The 22,996-nt window shown below is 61.1% G+C and overlaps 2 protein-coding genes across 30 annotated transcripts; both read right to left on the bottom strand.

Annotated features, from left to right (window-relative positions):
* Positions 1–627: 627 nt before the first annotated feature.
* On the bottom strand, positions 628–11,816 carry ARFGAP2 (ARF GTPase activating protein 2). Of its 4 annotated transcripts, none has more exons than XM_017346373.4 (17): positions 11,719–11,816; positions 11,440–11,558; positions 10,843–10,915; positions 10,210–10,363; positions 10,052–10,132; positions 9,245–9,326; positions 8,923–8,979; positions 8,363–8,404; positions 7,981–8,033; positions 7,385–7,521; positions 7,176–7,307; positions 3,762–3,890; positions 3,550–3,684; positions 2,581–2,707; positions 2,369–2,462; positions 2,149–2,267; positions 628–1,744 (listed from the first exon to the last, which is right to left on the bottom strand). In XM_017346373.4, exons 3-17 carry the CDS (start codon positions 10,851–10,853, stop codon positions 1,724–1,726), a joined length of 1,374 nt encoding a protein of 457 aa, XP_017201862.2. In that variant the 5' UTR covers positions 10,854–10,915; positions 11,440–11,558; positions 11,719–11,816; the 3' UTR covers positions 628–1,723. The 4 variants fall into 4 exon arrangements, with proteins under 4 accessions (XP_017201862.2, XP_002709132.2, XP_069926950.2 ...); XM_002709086.6 differs by having other exon boundaries at positions 10,210–10,341; XM_070070849.2 differs by lacking the exon at positions 8,363–8,404.
* A 743-nt stretch (positions 11,817–12,559) lies between these two features.
* PACSIN3 (protein kinase C and casein kinase substrate in neurons 3) lies at positions 12,560–21,495 on the bottom strand. Of its 26 annotated transcripts, none has more exons than XM_070070890.2 (12): positions 21,251–21,495; positions 17,960–18,097; positions 17,507–17,570; positions 17,237–17,327; positions 16,959–17,115; positions 15,302–15,537; positions 15,041–15,196; positions 14,389–14,564; positions 14,121–14,241; positions 13,855–13,991; positions 13,340–13,461; positions 12,560–13,013 (listed from the first exon to the last, which is right to left on the bottom strand). In XM_070070890.2, the coding sequence occupies exons 4-12, from the start codon at positions 17,288–17,290 to the stop codon at positions 12,898–12,900; spliced, it is 1,275 nt and encodes a 424-aa protein (XP_069926991.1). In that variant the 5' UTR covers positions 17,291–17,327; positions 17,507–17,570; positions 17,960–18,097; positions 21,251–21,495; the 3' UTR covers positions 12,560–12,897. The 26 variants fall into 26 exon arrangements, with proteins under 26 accessions (XP_069926991.1, XP_089183116.1, XP_089183142.1 ...); XM_089326990.1 differs by having other exon boundaries at positions 17,507–17,790; positions 21,251–21,488; XM_089327016.1 differs by having other exon boundaries at positions 13,340–13,458; positions 21,251–21,488.
* Positions 21,496–22,996: the final 1,501 nt, after the last annotated feature.

The following is a 22,996-nucleotide window of genomic DNA, read 5'->3' as shown; positions in this document are numbered from 1 at the left end:
CCCCCACGGCCCAACAGCGTCTCAAGGCCTGGCGTGCGTCAGAATCCCACCCTGCCTGCCCACTGTCTGAGCCCTACTGGCAGCTCTGCAGGCTGCCTCCATCCCAGCTCAGGACAGGGCCCGAATCCGCGGTCACCGACACTGCAGCCGAGTCCAAAGCTCAAGCCCTCCCGTTAGAAGCGCTGGCTGAGCCTGTGGCTCCCCTGCCCGTCCTGCTCGGGCAGTGGTTTCTAGGTGTGCCCTCGGGCTTCCTACGGTGAGAGAGGCCCTAGGAGCCCCTGGAAGGGAGGGCATGGCTATGCCAGGGCCTTCCAGCAGTCTGAGCACCTGGGACGCCCACCGCGCTATCCGGCCACGGGCGCTGGTGTAGTGCAGGGCCGCGGAGGCTGTCTGCCCGCCCACAGGCGGACAGCGCGGCGGGCGAGTTGACGCCAGCTAACGCCAGCTCTTTCCTCCGCGTGCAACAGGGTGCTGAGGTCGAGGCTGCTCTGGAGCTCGCGGCAGCACAGGGCCAAGGAGCCGGAGGCCCTGGAGAGAGAGCCCTCGGCACCGGCACCGCCGCCCCACCTCGCTGGGTGGGAGCCCCGAGAGTGAGGCGGGGCCGCGAGGACACTACTCACACAGAGCGGCAGGGCCCCAGCCCCGTGGGGGCTTTATTTTGACACCACTTTGTTTCAATACAAACAGTCCAGAAAGAGTCACGTTGCTCCGGGCGAGCGCGGAGGGAGTGGTCTGTGTTGCTTGGAGCCCAACCTGCAGCCCGGAGGTGGCGGAGGGGCCCAGACTGCCAGCATGGCAGGGGAGGGTGGCACCAAAGATGACACAGTGCGTGGCCCGGCCGCCAGAGAGGCCTGCGTGCAGCCCCTCGAGCGCTCAGCGGCAGGCCAGGCCGGTCCCTCTGAGCCTGCTTCTCTCCCTCATGTCTTCTGCTTCCTTGGCCGGCGTGAGGCTCACAGCATCCAGAGTCAGGACACAGGCCAGATGGGACCCATGCGGCCACGGGCCAGGGGAAGGGCCAAACGTCTCAGGAAACGGAGGGCCCACAGCCCACAGCAGATGGTGTGCCAGGCCTGAGAGGCCCAGAAAGTTCTCCAAGCAATTACAGTCACAGGGGAGGAGGGGGAAGGGGACATGGGATCACTCAGGCCTGGTCCCAGATGAAACCTTTAGGTACCAGGTGAAGGTTCTAGCCCTTAGTAAGGCCCAGACCAAGGTCCTTCCTCTCCCCTGCCCTCCTGATACCCAGAAGAGGCACCGGCAGCAGCAGCAGCAGCAGAGGCAGCAGCAAGCCCAGAACCCCTCCCTGGAGGGCTCTCGGCAGCTCCCCTCTTGCTGGGCCTCTCCCTGGTGCCAGAGGCAGAGGCCCGAGCCCTCAGACCACCTAGAAGGATCCTGGAGCCAGCAAAGGTGAACACTTTTCCCTTGCCCTGCGTGGGGAAAGGCTGGGCCTCCCACCCCGAGCGAAATCCCTCCAGTGTGCAGGACAAGTGAGCAGCAGCTCTGGGGGCAGGACTGGAAGGACACTGCACAGAGGAGAGGCTGAGGGCACACAGGGGAGGGGCTCAATCCACAGGAGTCCCCCCACCAGGGTCCTCCAGGGCCGCCCCCCTGCACAGCACACACTTAGGTAACCAAGCCACCCAGCTTCCACAGGAGGCACCCATGCCCTGAGAACCATGGGTTTCTTGCTGCTGTCCCCAGCGATGCCTGAGCCATGGGGCTATCAGTAGGAACCGTAGCGATCCTGGGGGCGGGGGAAGAAAAAGAGAGCATCTAACCACAGGCACTTCCCAGCCCGCACGCCGCTGCCCCTGACACACAGCCGGCAGCTGGCCCAGGCACTGCCCCTCCATGATGAGAACTGGGGTGTGGGCACATGGGGGAGGCCCTGCCTGATCTCACCATAAGCTGCAGAGGGAAAGGAAAGACCATGGAGGCAAGATGGGGACAACCAGTACAGACGTGCCATGATCTCAGAGGCCAGCCCCAGTACACAGCAAAAAAGGAAGTTGCCCCTCCAAGAGAACAGTCTGTCTGTCTCTCCCTCTTAGCCGAGGGCTGCCCGAGGGCAGTGTCAGAACGTGGGTAGGAAGCAAACCTCCAAGCCCTCTCCTTCACCCCCGCCCAGGGCAAGCAGCCCAGCCTCACCTGCAAAGAATTCATCACGCCATTGGCCAGCACAGCCATCTTCCCAGCCACAGACTTGACACCCTGCTTAAACTGGGCGATGTCCGCCGAGGGGAGCACATTGCCCAGAGACACGCTTCCTGAACAAGCCAGGGGTGGGAGTGAGCCAGAGCCCTGCAGGAAGCCCCCCCAGGGCACAGGCCCGGCCTCGTCTGCTGCCCCCCCGCCCCATCGAGCCTACCTGCTCCATGGGCTCCATCCATGTCCCCAAAGAGGTCTGAAGAGCTGATGGCGCTGCTGCCCGCGAGCTGCTGCAGCCGAGACCTGGCTTCATACTGTGTTCAAGGAAAGGCGAGGCCTGGGCTCCTTTGGCCAACGACCCAACAACTCCTGCAGGCCAAGCCACCCGGGTGCTAAAGCCCCAAGCTGCCTCAGGGCAGACAACCCACTTACCTCAACGTCCACCTCCCGCCCAAAGAACATGTCAGATGAGATGGCTTTTGCACCTGCAAACTTCTGGCGTGCTTCGCTGGACTCGAGGCCCGAGCTCCGGCTCTCCACGTCCCTCCGGTTTGTGGCTCTGAGGGGTGGATGTGGAACATCTCTGACCCCTCCCATCGCCATCACCAGGAAGCAGAGGACAGGGGCCGAGAAAGTGCCGCTGGCCTGCGGAGGTGGCTCTCCACGCTGCCTGTGCTCTGGGCCCCAGGCGCCCTCCCCACTGGCGGCACACGGGCCTGAAGCCAAGGCAGACAGCTCAAGTGGCTGCATCAGGCAGGGTGCCAGCAGGATTGGGAAGGCCTAAGCAGGACCAACTCAACAGCTTCATCACGTCCAGGAGGCAGTCGTCACTGCCGCGCCCCCAGTCCTGGTCACGACTCGCCGGGTCCCAGCGGCCGCACATGTCAGTTCCCCAGGCTGCGCACCTGCCCTGCCGCCCTAGCGCCTTCCTCAGCGTGGCTCAACGGTGACCTGCTCTAGCACTGATCCCTCCTGAGTCCCTACAGAGACCATGCCAAGTAGTGCTGTCCCCCTTCTGCAAATGGATGACGTGGGGACAACACAGCAACTAAACACTGCCCTGGTTAGCATGGAACAGGGCGTCAAAGTTAACTAAGAAAGCTGGGAGCCAGATACACGACCCTCGGGGGAGGTCAGGATGCCAGGGAGGGCCCTCCTGCCAGAGGAGCTGATCCCAACCAGAGAGGCTGCCAGGCCTCTGGGTGATAAAGGCCGGCTCACGGGAAAGCCGGATGCCGCACTTCCACTGGGCCGGCGGCTATTCCGTGGACTTTCAGGGAAGCATGGTAGACACCCAGCACCTCAGCTGCACGGCCACACAGCGAGTGGCCGCACACTGGACGGCAGACACACGTTTCCAGCGCCAGTTTTACTGCACGGCACTGCCCTAGGCCACTCTACCTTTCCGAAATGGGCCGGATGCTCGAGATGGTCACTTCTGGCTCCTTCTCCTCTACCCTGTCCATGCCCCAAGTGGTATCCGTATCCCAGCGGGAACCAAAACTTTCCCCCAAGGAAAAGGGGTTGTCCTTGTACCTATGGAGACAACAGAAGGCTCAGACCAGCCTACCGAGGACCGCGGTAGCCAAGTCTCCACCCAGCAGCAGCCTTACTTTGGGGGTCCAGAGGCGAACGTCCCAACGTCGTCAAACAGGTCCAGTTGCGAGCGGGAGGACTTGGCGGTCACTGGGGTCTCCTGCTCGATCACCTGCATCTCGGACAGCACCGAGTGCGACACAGAGCTGCAGAGGCAGAGCCAGGCATGAAGCTGTGGCCCAGCCGCAGCCTGCCGCCCTTCCTGTGAGCTGGGTGGAGCCAGACCCCGCGAGGTGACCTGGGCAGCACACCCGGAGCTGTCCACACACCAGTTTGCTTTTCTCAGAGCACACTTTCCCCCGTCAGTTAGTGCCCACGGAAGTACTCTGTGTCCTTGAAAGCAAAGCCAGACTTGCCGCACCCCGAGTCAGGCACACAGAAAGGAACGGGACGCAGACGGCCACGGGACCAGGGAAATGGGCCTGACAGTGTCAAAGGGTGAATCCTTAGTTACCCTACCCACCCCCACGGCGGTTTTTTTTTTTTAAGCATTTGAAAACCCAGAGCCTGGCCTTGTGCACCAACACCTAGGTCAGCCCTTGGTCTCCAGCGGACAGGGCTGAGGCTGGGCAGGCAGCACCTACTCCTACTCCCACGCCTGCCGTCCTGTCATGCCTCCGAGCTCCTCAGAGTGTTCATCTGCTTCAAATAAGTTCAGTAGAAACAGGGACTGCTTCTAGTTGGAAGAATCCCTAATAGTGTTTTGCAACTGAGCTTGATCGGATGGTCTGGGCTTAAGTAGCACGTTTGGTGCATTGGTTAAGATACTGCCTGGGGCCGGCGCCGCAGCTCACTAGGCTAATCCTCCACCTGCGGCGCTGGCACCCCAGGTTCTAGTCCCGGTTGGGGCGCTGAATTCTGTCCCGGTTGCTCCTCTTCCAGTCCAGCTCTCTGCTGTGGCCCGGGGAAGGCAGTGGAGGATGGCCCAAGTGCTTGGGCCCTGCACCCACATGGGAGACCAGGAGAAGCACCTGGCTCCTGGCTTCGGATCAGCGCAGCGCACCGGCCGTAGCAGCCATTTGGGGGGTGAACCAACGGAAAAGGAAGACCTTTCTCTCTGTCTCTTAACTCTGCCTTGTCAAAAAAAAAAAAAAAAAGACACTGCCTGGGACACCCACACCCCACATCAGAATCTAGGTACAAGTCCCAGTTCTGGTTTTTTTTTTTTTTAAAGATTTATTTATTTGGAAAGCAGAGTTAGAGGAAGAGACAGAGACCTTCCATCCGCTGCTTCATTCCCCAAGTGGCCACAAAGGCCAGGGCTGGACCAGGCCGAAGTCAGGAGCCTGGAACTCCATTTGGGTCTCTCACATGGGTGGCAGGAAGGCAAGCAGTCTGACCATCTTCTGCTACTCAGCCCAACCCTGGTTCAGAGCTAGCCACTGCGGGCATTTGGGGAGTGACCCAGCAGATGGAAGGTCTGTCTCTCTCTCTTTCAAATAGAGTGAAAATAGATTTTTTGAAAAATCTTTAAAAAGAAAATTAAAAGGGGTTGGCACTGTAGTGCAGCAGGTGGATCCCATGTGGGTGCTCATTCGCGTCCCGGCTGTTCCACTTCCGATCCGGCTCCCTGCTAATGGCCTGGGGAGGCAGAAGATGGTCCAAGTCCTTGGGCCCCTGCACCCATGTGGGAGACCTGGAAGAGGCTCCTGGTTCCCTGGCTTCAGACCAGCCCAGCTCTAGCCATTTCGGCCATTTGAGGAGTGAACTGGCGGATGGAGGCTCTCTCTCTCCCTCTCTCTGTGGCTCTACCTTGCAAATAAATAATTTTTTAAAGAGATTCTGCCTCACTGCAAAAAAGAAAAAAGAAACCAGCTGAATAATTACTCACAGGCCCTTTACCCCAGTAATTCCTGTGTGACCAAAACAGGGCAGGGGAGGGGCCCTGAAGTCTTTCTGGGATTAACATTTTATGTTTCACTGATCAACTGTGGGTGATGTTAGCAGCGCACAGAGTGAAGGGGAGAACCAACAACTGGCACATGTTCTGAAAGGTTAAAAATACTCACCCTTCTCTGCCTCCAGAGAAGACTAAAAGTAAGAATCTGAAATCAAAGAGCTCTGTGTTCAAACATCCAGCTCTAATCACTAGATTTGGGGGCTTCAGGCAAGTTGCTTAATTGCTGCCTATCAACTTTCTCATTTAAGAAAGGGGCCAACCATGCCTGCCGCATAGCCTGCCAGGCTGGCGCACGCCAGACCTCACGACGTCCAGCTCCCATCTCCTCGGCAGCCGTGGCTCCATGTAGCACAAACTCACTCCAGCCAGGATGCTGCACCTGGCACGTGAGGTATTCCAACCTTTTGTTTTTTAAAGATTTATTTACTTGAAAGGCAGAGTTAGAGTTAGAGAGAGAGAGAGAGAATATCAATCTTCCATCTGCTGGTTCACTCCCCAAATGGCCACAATGGCCGGGCCCAGCAGGCCAAACCCACGAGCCAGGAGCTTAACCCGGGTCTCCCACAAGGGTGCAGTGGCCCAAGTACTTGAGCCATCTTCCACTGCTTTCCCAGGCCATTAGCAGGCAGCTGGACCGGAGGTGGAGCAGCCGGGACACAAGCCAGCACCCATATGGGATGCTGGCATCACAGGCAGCAGTTTAACCCACTACACCATGATGCTGGTCCCTGGATATCCCAAATTTTAGGACATCAAAAAGTTTATTATTGAAATCTGTAGATGTTAACTCACAGTGCACCACAAACCGAACGTACTGAGAGCTGGTTTATAGCCCTGTCTCCCCTGTGTTAGAAAAGTAGAGCAGGCGCGGCCCCTCGGTGCAGGGCGTGCTTATCCGTGCCACTCAGGACGCCCGCATGCCAGAGTCCTGGCTCTGCACACCCTGGGAACCAGCAGGTGATGCCCAGGCACCCGAGTCCCTGCCACCCACGACTGCATTCCCAGCTCCTGGCTTCGGCCTGGCCCCAGCAACTGTGGGCATCTGGGGAGTAAACCAGTGGGAGCCCGGATGAGAACTCTCTCCACCTCTCAAATAAATAAAATTAATTTTTAAAAAAGGGAAAATGAAAACCACAGCAACACAAACCCAGCGGTGGCTCTGAAAGACCAAGGATGACGCAACCCAAGGGAACCTGAAATGGGGGTGGTGGGTATTGGGGCATTACAGTGTCTGCAAGCACAAACCGTTATTTGGTGGCAGGGGTTAGGGATGCTGAAAGCCCTAATTCGCAAGGATGCCTTGAAAAATAGGGAAGGGCCCCATGACTCGAAGCATCCCCACGAGGACAGGCACCGAATCCTGCAGAGCCTCGTGCTGGCTGCGGTGACAGAAGGCAAAGTTGTCCCGTCCACCTCAGACAGCATGAAGCCCAGAACCCCGAGCTTCGGGAGGCTACAGGAGAACGACAGTGGCCTCTGCCAGCCCCCGCCGGCCCCGTGCGGCCCCTGCCGGCCGCGGGCCGCGCCTCACCTCCGGCTCACCAAGCCCATGCCCAGCCGCTCCGCCTGCTCTCGCTTCTTCCCCTCCAGATTCTGGAGCTGCTTCTCCTCCTTCTTCCGATCAAGCTGGAGCTCCTGGTAGGCCAGACGCATGGAGGCGACCCTGGACGGAAGAGCCCCGTCAGAGCCCAGCGTCCGCCCCGTGGCCCCCGGCCCGAGCCCGGGGCCTGCAGCGCTCACATGGACTCCTCGGCCTGCTTCTTCGCATCCGCCACCTGCTGCTCACGGAGCTTCTCTGCCACCTGGGCCTGCCGCTCGATCTCGCTGAAGCTCTGGCTGCTCACCTTCTGGGCGCCCAGGCCTTTCTTAGCACCCAGCTGAGGAGAAAATCACGTGACACGGGCTTTGCCAACCACCATGCCCCAGCCTCATCCAGACCCAGGCACCTGAGTCACACCCACGAGGAAACCTCCTTAAAGCTTAGGGCAAAACATTGCAGTCCAGGCAGCACGATCAAGGGAAAACGGTGGTTCTGCTGGAGCTGGACAGGAAGTGGCTCCTGCTACCCCGCAGAGGCCTCTGGGCATGAGGACAGCGGCAGGGCTGACTCGGCGAGTGCCAGGCACTCTGCTGTGCGCTAGACGTGCTCAGCCTCAGCGGCGCCTCCCGGGAGCCCCGTGAAGACAGACATCTTTAGGTGTCACCCAGGTGAGGCTGGGAGAAGCTAAACAGCCTCGCTAACATCACACGGCCAGTAAGGGAGTAGAGTAAAACATGAACCCAGCGGTCTGACCCCAGCTCCAAACCGCTTCACCGCACTGCCTCTCCCCACCTACCCCTTTCTTAGCTGCTGCTGGCTTCTTCTTCCCAATGATGGAGCTTTTCAGTTCTGTGTGAGAAAGCAGGTGGGCATGAGTGAGGACAAAAGAACGCCCGGCAGCAGCTCAGTCCACGCCAACAGCTTCAAAGCAAGAACCTCTAAAGAGAATGCTTCGAGCAGGGGAAGGCAAAGCCGTCACCACCAGGCCCAACCACCGGCATCCGAGCCAAACACAGACGCAGTTAGGGGCGGCTCCTGGCTCCCAGCACGTTAAAACAACCCAAGTCTCTGACCAAAACGAAGGCTGTTAGGTGGGAGCAGATGCCAAACACGACACTCAGCTCCTAGGGCAAGGAGCCGGCATGCAAGCGGCCATGCTCCCGGCCACTGCTGGTTACCTCTGGCAGGAAGGGCCCCCTTAGCTGACAGATACATGGACTCTGGGGGAGAAACAGACCTGTGGCTAACAAGGGGCCCCCACAGACCTCACGGTTCCCAGGCCAAGGCTCCAGACCAAGCTACAGCATTCTGTAGTCACCCTGACAGCCGCTTTGCTGCCCTCCCAACCCTCAAAGTCAACAGAGCAAACTGAGGTCAGCAGATGGATTGCGTACCCTGATCCAAGTTCAAGGGACACTTAGAAAACAGCTGAAGGCCAGGCCAGCGCCGCCTCCAGCCAGCAGCAGGTCAGGGCTGTCCCACATGCCATGCAATGGCAGACGAGCTGGCTCTGCCTCCGACCCCAGGGACAGGTGTCTGGGCTCACGCTGGCCCAGGCCCTGCACACTGGCCCACCCTGGCTCCACAGCCCACGCTGCCTCCGTGACTTGGATCACAGCCGCCCCCCAGTGAAGTTCGGTGCTCCGTCTCCTGGGGCCTCAGTCCACGGGACCAGGCAGCAGCAGATCTGAAAAGAATGCCTGACGCCCGCCCTGGGCCCACCAGCTGGGACACTTACCCAGAGGTGCCTTGGGCGAGGTGCCAAGCAGGTCTGTGTTGGGGCCGTGCTCCGGCTCTGTGGACGCAACAGGAGTTAGTGTGAGGTTCGTAGCTTCCCACAAGCTCCCCTTGAAGGAAGCAACTGGCCCAAGGGTCACTGATTCTCCTCCGCCTCCCAGAAGGGAAAAGGCATGCCCGTTACTTCCTCCAAGGGCTGAAATGATCCCAGCCCACCCAAGGACGTGGAAGACTCCCCCCACAAGCCTGGGCCACGTGTCCCCACCCCAGCCCCAAGTCCTTCTCTGGCCCAGGGCACGAGGCTGGCATCCGGGTGAACTCACGGGCCAGGCCACTGCTCTCTGCGGACGGGGCTGGCTGCTGGGTCCCTGCAGGCTCAGTGGCTGGCACATCCCAGGCAGGGGGCTGGAAAGGAGGCCACAGCAGAAGCCTCAGTGAGTCACGCCCGCTAGCAAAGAGCACCAAGAACCTCCAAGCACCCTGCTGGCACAGAGCCCTTGACCGGGCACACGAGGAGACTGGGAGTCAGCAGTAAAATCAGAGCAGCCGTTTGCTACAGAAGAAAAGGCAGGAAACGAAGCGGCTCCCCCGCCTTTCATGTTCGCTTAGAGCCGGAGCCCACTGCCCTGACAGCCTAGCGACCACCGAGACTTCCGTGCAAGGCACACAGTTACGGACACTTAACGATCACAACACGCCCTACAAGGCAGATCCTTCTCCACGTGAGACACTGGTGGGCAGTTCAGCGACGTGGCCGCTGTCACAGACGTGCTAAGTAGAGAAGCAGAGACTCAAGACTGGGAGTCTGACTTCAGCATCCGGCGCCAGCAGCGGGGAACCTGCCTCGCTCGGGCAGATCACAGGCGAGGGAACCCTTCCGCTGCCCCCAGCCACAGCCCCAGGGGAGGAACCCAGGGAGTTACGGAGGGCCCCTGACACCTCCAGTGCCTGCAAGAAGCTTCTCTCCTAGCACCCCAGTTCATGGGGGTCCATTTCTAAGGAGGGCTGGGCAGCCCCAGTCAGAGGAGGAAACGCCTGGATCTACCCAGCAGGCAGAAGCCACCACACTAACCGTGCCCACAAGCACAGAAGGCCTTGGCACCCGGGGGGACCCTCCCGTGGGCGCTCACCTGAGTGTGCTCCGTGAAGAAATCCGAGTCCTTCTTCTCTGGGGAGTGGCCAGGAGCACTGCTCACGTTGTCTATCCAGAGCTGGAGGGGCAAAGGCACCCGTGAGGCCACAGCTCCCGACGCTCGGCCCGCTCCCCCAGCCCCCGGCAGGCACTCACGTCAGTGCCATGCCGGGCCAGCGCCGCACTCCCCAGCTGCCGGATCTTCTCCCGGTACATCTGGGCTGCTCGGCTGTTGTATTTGCTGTTGGCATCACTGGCTGTGCAGCCGTGCTGGCGGAAAAAGGCTGTCTGGGGAGCGAAAGAGAGCACACTACGGGTGATTCTCACCAGAGCACAAGGTATGGGTAGGAAGCACCCGCTGGTAACAGCCCCGCTGTCACGTACAGAGCGTGTGACACTAGCCATTTTATAAAGGTCAGGTCCCCCAGAAATGCCTGCAGAACACATCCGCAGCCTCCACCCTCCGGGAGGGCCAGACGGAGCCCAGCCCTCGCTCAACCCTGCCAAGGGCAGCCGCCATGCCCATTCTACTGCTCCTACTCCCAGGCAGGCCCACAAGCCCGCTGCCACTGGGGAGGGAGGCCCCAACCCTCTCAACCTTTCCCCAAGACCACTCGTCCTATTTAGTTTGAACGTTAAGGTCTGTGCCGACTTCCACGTTTAGAACCAACAATGTCTGGCGGTGGTAAAGACCAGAGAACCCTAAGAGGGGAAACCGAGGGCTTCCTGGAAGCCACGGCAGCCACCGCGCAGGCAGGAGGAGGGGAGGGGAGGGAGGAGGAGCTTTACCGCGTTGGCATTCCCGCCGACCTGCATACACCTCAGCTGGAACCAGCTCCAGTTGGAATCCAGCTCTGTGGACCTGTGAGCAAGGGCCGCACGTCACCCACCAGCAACGCCAGCACCCGCCCACACCTGTCCTGTGGCCCTGGGCGGCCGGAGCAAACATCAGTGAGTCCCCACCCCACGTCCTCCACTCGGCCCCGGCCATGAAAGCTTGGCTCTCCATTCATCTCTTCCACAGGGTACTAATTATTCCCCCAGATCCAAAAGGAGGTCGCATTCCCCGGCAAACAAGCTTGGACTTGACTTCCCCTTAGGGACAGTCACCAGTCTCAGCAGCAACAAGGTCAATGCAGCCAACGCTCCCCCACCCCATACACCCCAAACTAGGCTCCCAAGTTTTGACCATCGAAAAAGGAGTCCCGACCAAGCCGCGGAGACCGGCTGCCGCTGCGGCAAGGGGCTCCCCCCGGCAGGGTCCTCCCGCGGGGTGCGGGAGGGTTTCCAAACACGGGACTGCGAGCGGTGCCAGTCCAGGCTGCCACCCGCCCCTGCTGACCACTCCGCCGCAGCGGAAGCAGAGCAAGCGCGCGGAGACCCCACCTGATGAAGCTGAGATGGACGCCCAGGGAGCGGTGGACCCCGCAGCAGTCAATGCACAAGAAAACACCATACGTGATGCTGGCCCAGCTCGGATTCTTGGCGCCGCAGTCGAAACAGGCCTGGGTACATTAGGCAATGAGCGATCGGTCAAAGGCCAGGAACTGAGGCCAGACGCTGACACCCCAGAAAAACAGCCCACCTCCGCCCCCCTCGGCCTCCCTCAGGCCCTCGGGGGGACAGGAGAACCCCTCTCGGCCCGCGCGACTTGCGGTCAGGAACCTTGTTGGTGGGAATTGCGCGAAGCCTCTTAAAAAGAGTCTGGATTTCGGTCTTGCTCGGTTCCGCCGCCATTTTCTCTCCTTCCCAGACACGACCGCGATCGACGGGTCCCGCAGCGGGCCAATCCGCGCCGGGGAAGGCGGACTAGACAGCTGGCCTCAGAGGCTCGCCGGCCAACTGCGGGGCGGGGCGACTTGGGCCCTGTCTCGACCAATGAGCAGCCGGCGGTACTAGAGCAGAGACGTCAGCAGCCTCGGCTGCGCAATAGCCGCGAGAGTAGACACGGTGCCGCGCCGGGCCAATCCGCAGCCGGGGCAGGGCGACGGCTCGCCGGCGCGCCCAAATCTCCTCGCGAGCGCGGGCCGGACGCGCATGCGCCGAAAGGCGGGGTCGCTTCTGGAGCTACGCCGGCAACTAGAGACCGGGAGCTAGGGCCCCGGCTTTGACACGCTACCGATTGATGAGTAATGATTAACAACCCTCTCAAGCACTCCTTGTCCCTCCGGTTTGGACGAGAACACACTGGCCAGGCTCCCGCCCAGCCTTGAGCCGAACCCGATTCACACCAAGCTTGATCGCCAGTCCCTTCCAATCCCGGTTAAGGTCCTGAAGTTCCAAGACTGGTGCCAAGGGACAAGCACGCGTCCACCCCCGGCCCCACGACATCCGCCCGGCCCACGGCCCACCCCTCAGTGCCTCCTTCCAGGCGCCCTCTGGAGGCCTAGCAAGGGTAGGGTGTTCAAAAAAAAAAAAAAAAAAAACGCACACACACTTGTCAATTTTTTGGTTTTTGGTTTTGTTTTTTGTTTTTTTGTCAAATGTAATACACACTAGAACAAGCCACATAAGAGGATGCTGCTAGGCCCAGAACTACACTCAGCCCAAGCTCTCCCAAGGATTCCAAAACCAAGGCCAAGAACTGGGTCCCCAGCTCCTAGGGAGGCCTAGGCATCCAGAAACCCTTCCATGGCCTATGATCTCCCTTCTTAGCCTCAGGCTGGACTCAGCTGGCCTTTCCCCACAGGGCCCGCCCCTTCCTGGGTCCTGGGACTTCCTCCCTCCTCAGGGGACAGGGCTCCGCAGGGCACAATGGTTCAGGGCCCCAGGTCTAGCTGTCCAGGGAGCAGCTGGGCTCCGACCCAGGGTTGGAGAGACTTTGCAGAAGGGCTGTCAGGGCACTCAGGCGCCCACGCACTCCACGTAATTGGCAGGATACAGGCCAATGCGGCCGCTCTGCAGCTGGCCCTGGCACCAGCCCTGCTCATCCTCCTCACTCATCTTCAGCAGCTCCTCCCCTGGGAAAAGGGACGTTGGTCACTGCCAACTGCCTTGGCCCAGCGCCTGTTCCTGCTACAGCCGGGTCAAGGACTGAGGGGGATGTGGCAAGATGACAGCACAGCAGAGAGAAGAGACACGGCCAGGCAGAGCGAGGTGGACGCCAGCAAGCCATCCCAGCCCAGGCCCCAAAGGCAGCACCCAGGCCCCAGCTGGCTAGGCCTGGGACGGTTAAGAGTTTGGCTTTGGTTAGAGGGTCACTGGCTTCCCTTTATCCACAGCCCTCCTCAGGCAGGTAGGGCAAGGACTGAAGCCGGGAAAGGAACAAGAAAGGGGCCCAGGGTACCTGCTCGGAAGCTCAGCTCGTCTGCTTCCTGGCCAGCATAGTCATACAACGCCCGCACCCGCACGCCGGTGGCAGCTTTCCGGGGACTGTCCTCGTCTGACCACTCCTCATCCTGCCCACTGCTGGAGAGAGAGGTCAGAAAGACACAGCTCAGGGCACCAGGAGGGCTCGCCCGGGACTCGGGGCAAAGGGCTTACCTCTTAGAAGGACCCTGGGAGAGGCAGGTGGGGAGGAGCCGGGACCTCAGTCCCAGCTCTGCCACCCAGGTGCCGTTCCTGCCGCACAGAACTGATGCGAGGCATCAGAGGCAGGAGTAAGCAGAGACACGGGGAACGCCCAGCAAACCTAAACCACCGTGAAAACTGGGGTTGTCGCACTGCTGAGTCAGCCCAGGCTCTAGCACCAATTTTCAACCCACTTCGAGTGCAAAGGGAAAGAGCAGAATGAAGAAGGCGGGTGGGGGGCAGACAGGGGCCAGACTGTGTCTCTGCCTCAGCCGGGTCCCTGGCTCTCACCCCGGAGACCCCAGGGACTGGGGTGGGGGTGCGGTGCCGTCTCTTGTGGGCACGATGCTGGTCAGGGTAACCTCGTCAGGGCTGCGACCACCCTTCTCCTTCCGGCTGATCGCCCTCTGTGTGTCCAATGACCACTCCTACGGGGGCGGAGGGGAGGGGACAGTGCTTAGAGTCAGGCTAGGCTGTGGCTGTGGTGGCAGCCGGGGAGTGCCCAGACCACTTTCACCCCACTTCCACCCAAGTCCCAGCCAGCCCGGAGCACGCACCTCAAACTGTGGCCAGTTCATGGCCATGCCCGGCCCATGGGTGCTGCGCCACCAGCGCAGATCCTCCTCATCACTGGCAGCCTCGATGCCCTGGTGCAGGTCGCGGTGGAGTTCATGGAACCTGTGGCCCGAGGTCCACCCTCAAGTTCAGAAGTCCTGGGCCCCGCTACTCACACCCCACCCCCCAACTCCCGCTCAGCTTGGCCAGAGCGCAAAGCAGGTAGAGGGCACCCAGGACCATCACCCACACCCCGCCTGCAGGCCATACTTCTCACTGCTGGAGAGGTCGAGGTGCTGGTGCAAGGTGAGCAGCGTATCCTTGAAGAAGAGGAGCCGCTGGCGCTCGGCGGCCTGGCAGCTCTCGAAGGCTTGCTCCATGTCCTCCATGTAGCGCGGGGTATAGCGATTCAGCTCTGCCAGCGTCTGCTCGTACTGCGTTTTCATCTGCACGGGAGGATAAGGGACCAGGTGAGGACCAGGCCTTCTTCCACCCAGAACTCCGCCCGTATTATTGGCTGGGCACTGCCATGGCCGGATTCTGGGGCCATCAGTCCTGAGACCTGGCTCCTGCCCTCAGACACCCCAGCAGCTAGAAGAGATGAGGTCAGCGTCCAGAAAGGAGTGGGAGAAATCAGAAGGGGCTTCCTGGAGGAGGTAGAAAAGGCAGAGCAGCGGGAGGGCTGGTCACAGCAGGTGTCCTGGGCTCAGCAAGGAGCCAGGGGCTCTCCCCAGCTGCTGATGTCATCCCAGGGCCTCGAATCCCATTCCTTTCTCTGGGTCAAACGTCACCTACTCTCAGGTGCTCCTTTAAATGATGATGGGGAGCGAGGGCGAGAGCAAGAGGAGTGGAGGCACCGGAACGGCACACGGCAGCGAGAGTTACTGGGCAGGCCTCGCCCTTGGCCGCCCAGGGCCTGTACCTTCTCGGCCTCCTTGGTACAGCGCTCCACCCGCTCCTGCAGCTTGCGCAGCTGCTCCTGAGAGACGGCGCTGTCCGCCTTGGCGTGGCTCTCGCGAGTCTGGGCCGTCTTCTCATCCTTCCGGGCCGCGTGGTAGTTCTTCTTCGAAGCCTCAACCTGGCATGCACGGGGACAACTCTGGACCCTGGACGCCGCGCCGCGCCCCCCTCCTCCCCAGGTGCATCTCTGCCTCCAACACCCGCTCACCGCACCCAGGCTCACCTCCTTGAGCCTCTTCAGCCAGGGCTTCTGGGCCTTGCGGAAGCCGTCCTCGGCAGCCCGGCTCTCACGGAAGCCGCCCAGCACGGGCCGGTGGAAGGCGCCCCGCTGCCAGGAGCGCACCCGCTCGCTGTCCTGGCCCTGCAACTTCTCCCGCACCTCCAGGTGCAGCGCGCTCAGCCGCTCAGCCGCCGTGAAGAAGGCGTGCCAGGCCTTCTCCAGGGTGCCGTACTGGGGGCCTGCGAGGAGGCACGGGGCTTGGGGTCAGGCCAGGGGCACCACTCAGAATGACCCCACCCCTCTCACTGGTGTTACCCTGGGTACCAGGCACAGAGGCATGGCGGGGTGCAGAGATGAACAGCACTGCTGCGGGCCCTCGACATGCGACATCTTGCCGAATCCTTGCCCGCACCACCACCATGAAGACAGTGCCATTATCACCACTGAACAGGCGAAAACGTGGAGGCCCCACAGGGCCAGCATTGTGGTACAGCAGGTTAAGCCACTGGTTGCAACACTGGCATGCCTTGTCGGGGTGCCGGTTCCAGTCCCAGCTGCTCCACTTTCAATACAACTCCCTGCTAACACACCTGGGAAGGCAGCAGAGGATGGCCCAAGTACTTGGGCCCTTGCCACCCATGTGGGAAACCTGGATGGAGTTCCTGGCACCTGGCTTTGGACTGGCCCAAGCCAGCCATTGTAGCCATTCGGGGAGTGAACCAGCAGATGGAAGATCTCTCCCTCCATCACTCTGCCTTTCAAATAAATAAATGAATATATATGTGTATGAGAGAGAGAGAGAGAGAGAGAGAGAGAGAGAGAGAATAACAATGGGGCCCTCAGAGGTCAAGTTAACTTGCCCAAAGCATGACAGCTACAAGTAACGTTGAAGTTCAAAACCAGGTCTTTTGCCTCAGAGGGAAGAACCAGCGTCCACGAGACAGCCAGCTGTGTGGAAAGATCTCACGCCCCCGGTCAGAAGGCCTGGGCTCAACCTCCTGCTCCTCCCAGCTGTGTGATCTCAAGCAAGTCCCTTAGCCTCTCTGAACTTCCAGTTTCTCTTCTAGGAAGCAGAGCAGAGCAGGACCACCCTATTCAATGAGCTGTTAGAAATATCAAAATGATGGAGCAGGCATTCGGCTCAGCAGTTCAGCCGCTGCTTGGGGTGCCCACATCCTCTATCGGGTGCCTGGGTCTGGGTCCTGGCTCTGCTGCAGATCCCAGCTTCCTGCTAAGCAGACGTTGGCTCAAGTGCATGGGTCTCTGCCAACCACAACCATATGGAAGACCCGGATGGAGTCTGTGGCTTCTGGCTTCAGCCAGCCCTGACTACTGCAGTCAAGCAGGGAGTGACCCAACAGATGGAATACCTCTGTGTCTCTCTGCCTTCCAAATAAAATAAAAATGAATAAAGATGGTGAAAAAAAAAGAATTGGGAAATTTTCTTTTTTTAAAGAAATCTTAAAGTGACCCATGACCACCGTGTGCAGACTCCGATAGCCCAACTATGAGGATAACCAGTTGGATCTTCCCTAAGGGATAGGCAGACGTGCGTGGACAGAGATGTCTCGGACTTTCCATAAGATGTACAAAGAGCAACTGCCCGATGGCCCCACCCCCAGCAGCCCCCCCCCCCCCCGCTGGGCCTGAGCGTGCTCACCCTTTTCCACAGCGCCCCTCCACTTGCGGGCCCAGTCGGCCAGCTGCTGGGCATAGGCCTTCTCGATGCGGGCGCGCTCCTGGAAGCAGCTGACCAGGTCCCCGCACAGCCGGTGCCCGTCCTCCACCCGCTGCACCGTGCGCCTGTAGTTGCCAGCCTGGGGCGCACATGGGAAAGGCGCGTCACCAGGGAGAGCGCTTCACAGGCTGCAGCTGACGGCCGGGCCCCTCCCTGATGGGCAGCTGTGCCGGCCCCAAACCCCAGCCCCAGCGGCTCACCTCCCAGAAACTGCCCCCTAAGGCCTCCCCTCCAGCGTCCTCTTCTGATGCCATCGTGTCCCTGCAGCACGGAATGGTGGCGGATGTGAGGCTGTAGGGGACAGAGGCGTAAGCACGGAAGCTGGACCGACGCTTTGGGGGCTGGGAAAAGACCCTCTCCTGTCCCTGGGCCTTGTCCCACTGCCAGCTGCACCACATACGGAGCTGACAGAGCTAGGAGTCAGCAGGCAGGGCTGGAAGTTTTGCCATCCGCCCCCCTCCCTGGCCTACCTGGGCTCTAGCGGTCACTGCAGGGACCAGGTAGCCAAGTCTCCAAGCTGCCCGGTGACTCTGCCTTGAAGTGAACAAGAACACAGCAGGGGGTGTAAGGGGGGGCCTCGAGTGTCCAGGGCGGCACCCAGCTCCCCGATATAGCAACTGCTGTCAGAAGCGCCAGATTCCAAGTCGGGGAATGCCAGGCGGGTCACACGATCCAGCAGGGATTAGGTGGCAGGCGGGAGTGGGTGGTGGGCAGAGGGCCCACTCCCTTGCTGCCAGGGCCCCTGTGGCTTTTCCTTAAACGATAAGGGGACCTGTTACAAACCAGGCCGAGTCAGTCGGAGGGTACCCAACCACACCCAGCAGCTCCCTGTGTTAGGGAGAGCACAAAGGCCACCCGAAGGCCTATCTCAGCCAGATGCTGGGACAGATGCACCTGCCTGTCCCCTCTGAAGGCAGCCTCACCTGGTCGGCTTCCGTGCCAGGGGTGCTGTTAGACTCAAGTCAGAAATGAAGGGCCACACGTGGGGCCTGGCGGTCCCGAGGAGACACTCATCCACCTGCACGACGTCCACGGAGAGCTGCCCTCAACAAGCCCACAGTCTGGGGCGGCGAGGGGGAGCCACACAGGCAATCAGCCAATCAGAGCGATCTCCAGAACCCGCAGAAGAGGACGAGGCAAATCCCAACCCCGAGGGGCCACCACCGCAGGGACTGGCGGACACAGTGGCACGCAGCCACTCCCCTCCTGAGCCTCTGGGCAGGGTCTCAGCTGTCCCAGCACCGACTGACTCACAGCCCCTAGAAGGAAATCGCTTCCTTCTCCCGGGCTGGCCCAAGGGACACAGGCAGGCCCAGGAGGCCAGAGTACAGCGCTCACTCCAGATGGATGACCCTCTACTCATCCTTCAAAACTCAAACCTGGGCCTCTCCCCACCCCCGCTCCTAGTCACTCTCCCCGTTCCTGCACCCTCAGGGCTCCCACAGCTGCTGTGCCCCCTCCATCAGGGCCTATATCTCCATGGGCTGTGACACATCTGTCACCAGGCATTGACTGAGGCTTCTGGGCTGTTGATGCACAGTTCCCCAGGCGCTGGCGTCCAGCATACTTCTGTTACATAAGAAAGGGAACGAGGCCCACCTGAAGACCAAGAAGCTGGGCTATGGCAGCTGGGAGAAGGCTTGACCTGAGTGGCTTCCCTCTCCATGACCAGGAGAGAGTGTGCAGGCTCCCCTGGGGATTCCCAGAGGTGCAGGCAAGGGAAGTGCCTGGGTGGGCACACAGCAGCTAGTCCACTGGGGACCTGGCCTGCTCTTTGCCAAGTTCATCCCAGGCCCCCACAAAGAACTTGCCCACCAGATGGAGGGCGAGCTGCAGCTCTAAATCACAGGGCCTCTGGAGCTGCCCCAGGCAGGCATCGGGGGCCTGGGGCCCCCTGCCTACTCCAGCCTCCATGCTCCCTGCTCTCTGGAGAGCTGTCCCTCACCCCTTCCCTCTCTCTGGCCTCAGAACAGAGCGCGCTGTGTGTGCAGGGCTGGCACGGCTCCCTCCCGGCCTCCCAGAGCAAACACCAGCCCAAGCCCCAGGCACAGCCAGGCCCCTGCAGGCAGCCTCTGGCTTGATCTAGCTGTGGGGGTGGGCACCCAGGGCCTCCTGACCTCTGCAAGGACCCAAATCCAGCCCCCAGAACACAGGGGACCACAGGCTAAAGCTCAGAAGGCTGTTAGCACCATCATCCTAGCCAAGGGCACCCGCAGGGCCTGCAGAAGTTTTGGTGTTGAGCAGGATCTCCTCACAGCTGCCTGGCCAGGGCAGGGAGACCCTGCAGGAGGGTCGAGAACTCATCCTTCCCCCACCCCCACCCTTCAAAGCAGCTGGGGCATGCACCGGGGAGGGGTCACAGCCACCCTACCCTGCCCATCCCGGTGTGCGTGCTGCGCCGCGGGGCGGCTTCCCCCAGCAGCCCCAGGTTTTGAAGGCACGCACAGCAGGAAGCAGCCGGCCGGTCCAGAGGGGCCGGCACGAGCAGCCCGGGCGGCAGAGCGTGGGGGAGGAGGCAGGCCGGGGAGGGGCGCAACAAAGGGACACTTTGGGAAACCCGACCTGCCGGCCAGCCGAGCTGCCTGCTCCCTGGTGACGCACTCCGCACCCGGAGCCTCCACACCAAATCCCTGAGCCCAGGGTCTGCCCGTCTTGGCCTCAACCCTGTGGCCAGCGGCCCTCAGCAAGGCCCCCTTGCCGGCCCCGCGCTGCCGGACGCGGAGCCCGCGGAGCCCGCGGAGCCCATGCGGAGCGGCCGGGCCGGGTCTCGCCATGGAAGACTCCAGGGCTTCTTGGCCAAAGTTGCCGGACTTGGTCTTGGAGGGGGTGGGGCCAGCCGGTGCCCGCGGAGGGGAGGGGGCGACCCTGCCTGGGCGGGTCCAGCCGTGGACTGCAGACGGTGGCCCCGAGCAGCAGCCCCAGGAGTTTGTGCTCCTTGCTGAGGGTGAAAGGTCGTCGGGGAGCGAGCCCCCTTCTGGGGCCTCAGGGCCGGCGCGGGGCGCTTGAACTGGGGCCCTTGGGGAGCCCCAGGACAAGGTTTGGTCCGACGCCCCCGGACCCCGCCGACCCGAGGGTGAGAGACCGCGGAGCTCGCGGCGCCGCACAGGAGATTCCCGCTCGCCTGGGCGGCTGCCGGCCCCGTACGTCCTCTCTCTGAGCGGGGCGGCAGGGGGCTGCCGGGGCGGGAGTCGGTCCCATTGCAAACTTCAGGAGTCCAGGGAGGAGAAGGCGGGCTCGAGGCACTGCCCCCGCCGCCGCGGACCCGCTTGTCCCTCCCCGACCACTCACCGCGTCCTCCCTGGGGCCCTCGGCGGGTGGGGGTCCGGCCACGCTCCGGCCCGAGTCCTGCCACTCCTGGGCCTTGGCCGCGGCCGCCTCCCGGAGCGCGCCCGGCCCTCCCCCGGGAAGCCCGGCCCCCGGCCCCGCCCTCTCCTCACCACCCCGGCCCCAGCCCCACCGGCCGGCCGCGCGGCTGTGGGGGCGGCCGGCATCGCGGCGACCGGCGGTTCCCGGGGCGCGGGCCGTGGGGTCTCCGCTCCGGTACCTGGAGCGCCAGACCGATCCCCCGGGGTGGCGCCGCGAGGTTGCAGGGAGTCCGATTTTGGCTTTGCCACTCCCCGACCTTTGCAGAGCCTGGGAGAACTGGTGGGAGCGAAAGAGAACGGGGCCTGGGGGCGACACTGCCCACTGCCTTGAGTTCTTGGCTGAGCACAACTTTCCTAGGAATTGGCTTGGGCAGGCGCACCATCACTCGCCTTGTAGGCATTAGGGTTCCCATTGCACAGATGCACAAACTAAGGCTCAGAGACCATCAACCGCTTGCCAAAGGTATCTCGTCCGGCAGGGCTGCAGGCTCGGAAACCGATCCCTGTCGGAGCCCAGCCGCTGCCTGCAAATCTTGGGGCGTTTTCGAAGACCTGGGACAAACACGCGGCGGCGGCGGCGGGGGAGGGGTGGGAGACAAAAATGCGTAAGCTCCTCCCTGCGTATTCGAATTCCCAGGTTTTGTACCACAATTCATTCTTAAATCCCTTCGCCCCTGCACCCCCTTTTTCAATCTGGCAAATTTTTCCAGGTCGCCACAATGCCACCCCACCCTAAATAAATCCCTCCTCCCTTCCCTCCCCACACCCCCCCCCCCCAGGGATTTTTCGGAGCCTGCCTGCCTGTTATTTATATCCACTGGAGCGGTCCAAGAATGTTCCGAGACTGACCTAATCGCCACCTGCTCGGCCACCCCGCCCCTCCCGCTCCCTCCTGGGCCCGGTGACCCAGCGGCCATGCCTTGCTCCGGGCAGGAGAGGCTCCGGGCAGGGAGAGAGGCGCCGGAGGGTGGGACGCGCCGAGCGCTTCAAGGGTCCAGGTTCGCTCCACGCTGCTAACCCCAGGCACTTGGAGGAACGCGCCCCAGAGGGCCGGCACGCCGCGCCCTGGGAAGGCGCGGGGCCGCCCAGTTCCCTGCCCCGCACGTCCGCCTCCTCCCCACCCCCACTCCCAGAGGACCGAGTACGTGCGCGCGGATTTTTGAAATAGCGATTTCTGTTTCCAAAGCCGGGAGAAATCAGTGATGCGGTCTTGATGCTTATGAATCCGCTAGCCGAACGGGAATGGGGTCTGAAGAGAAGGAGTTGGGGTCCTCCCGGGAGGTTGAGGGGGGTGATCCTGAGGATTGCTGCGAGGACTCCTTGGAGCAGGGAGAAACTGCCTCCCCCAGGGGCTGGCGGGGCGCCCCGGAGGAGCGGCTCGGCTGGACACGCTGGCCGCGCGTCCTAGTGGGTCTGAAACCTGAGGCTGTGGCTTGGAAACCAGTTTCAACACCCACTCTCTCTTGGGGCCTGGACAAGTCCCTTCTCTCCTTCTGTTTCTACCTCTATAAAACACGACAGGTGACCCGCCTGAACTTCCACCGGGCGATCGCCCTGGCTAATTAATGATTGTAAAACAACTGGGAGTAAGAGGTACTGGGGAAATGCCTAATGACAGCCATAGCGGTTTGTATTATTTAAAATCAGTTAACATCCCACCTAGTGCCTGGGGGCCCTTAGGCATCTAGGCAAAGTGTGAAAACACAAGAATGAAATTAATTACCGGAGCCGCCTATTAAAACCTCATTAAAAATCGAGTTGGCAGCCAGGCTCTGGGATCTGGGGAAACCAGGCCATCGAGAGACTTGGAAAACAGGGCTGTTCATCAGACCACAAGGAGAAGGGGACTTGGAGCGGAAAACTTCTGGCTTCCCTCCGGTCCAGATCTGGAAGCAGAACAGCAGAAATTTGCAGCTGATCTTAATTGCCACCAAGATGGGGGGGGGGGGCTGGGAATCAACCAAATCCCAGAGCAGAGTGGGCTGCTTCCAAGGGGCAAGGAGTCAGCTGTGCCCTTGGAAAGCCAGCTGCCAGCCAGTACTGCCCACAGGGCTCAGGCCCATCCTTCGCGGCCAGAGCGCCTGCCACTCACGCTGCTGCATCTGAACATAGCTCAGGGTCCCAGGGCTAGATGAAGGCAGAAACCTATGGAGGCAGCTTGGCTCAGGCAGCGCATGGATCCACAGCCAAATACCAGACACTCAGACTCGCCTTGAGTTTCTGGAATGTCCTCGCCACTGTGCCTTCATTTATTTGTTTATTCAATCATTCATCTGACCAAGAAAACATTTGAATTTTCGCTCTATGCTGAGTCCTATGCTGGGGGTTGGAGATCCAAAGATTCATAAGCAGAGCCCCAAGTGTACAACAGTGAAGCAATGTAGATGTGAGGTACAGTGGGGAAACAGAGGCACAGGATACCTCCCTTCCCAAGGACAAGACACTTGGTTGGGCTTGATGAGTAGGAATTAGTCATGTGAGAGGCATTCTGGGCGGGTGCATGAGGGTGTGCCAAGCCCTGGAGGCATTAGCCTATGACTTTGTCACTCCGCAATTCCACTTCTTGGTATCTACCCTAGACAAACATGTGGACAG

This window comes from Oryctolagus cuniculus, chromosome 1, assembly GCF_051225735.1.
Source record: "Oryctolagus cuniculus isolate XC-2025 breed Fujian yellow rabbit chromosome 1, ASM5122573v1, whole genome shotgun sequence".
In the NCBI taxonomy this organism is placed as follows: Eukaryota; Metazoa; Chordata; class Mammalia; order Lagomorpha; family Leporidae; genus Oryctolagus; species Oryctolagus cuniculus.
This window is presented reverse-complemented; position numbering and strand designations above follow the sequence as displayed.

Excerpts from the sequence above, each read along its gene's own strand:
- PACSIN3 (XM_070070890.2), bottom strand. The coding sequence starts at position 17,290 with ATGGCATCAGAAGAGGACGCTGGAGGGGAGGCCTTAGGGGGCAGTTTC. Across the intron at positions 14,565-15,040 it reads GTACCAAGGAGGCCGAGAAG|ATGAAAACGCAGTACGAGCA; the intron begins GTACAGGCCCTG and ends CCTCCCGTGCAG. Across the intron at positions 13,462-13,854 it reads CAGTCCCTGGGGTCTCCGGG|CAGTGGGCAGGATGAGGAGT; the intron begins GTGAGAGCCAGG and ends CTCTCTCTCCAG.
- ARFGAP2 (XM_002709086.6), bottom strand. The coding sequence starts at position 11,790 with ATGGCGGCGGAACCGAGCAAGACCGAAATCCAGACTCTTTTTAAGAGG. Across the intron at positions 2,708-3,549 it reads ATCCGGCCCATTTCGGAAAG|AGCCACAAACCGGAGGGACG; the intron begins GTAGAGTGGCCT and ends TCCACCCCTCAG. Across the intron at positions 2,463-2,580 it reads GGCGGGAGGTGGACGTTGAG|TATGAAGCCAGGTCTCGGCT; the intron begins GTAAGTGGGTTG and ends CCTTGAACACAG.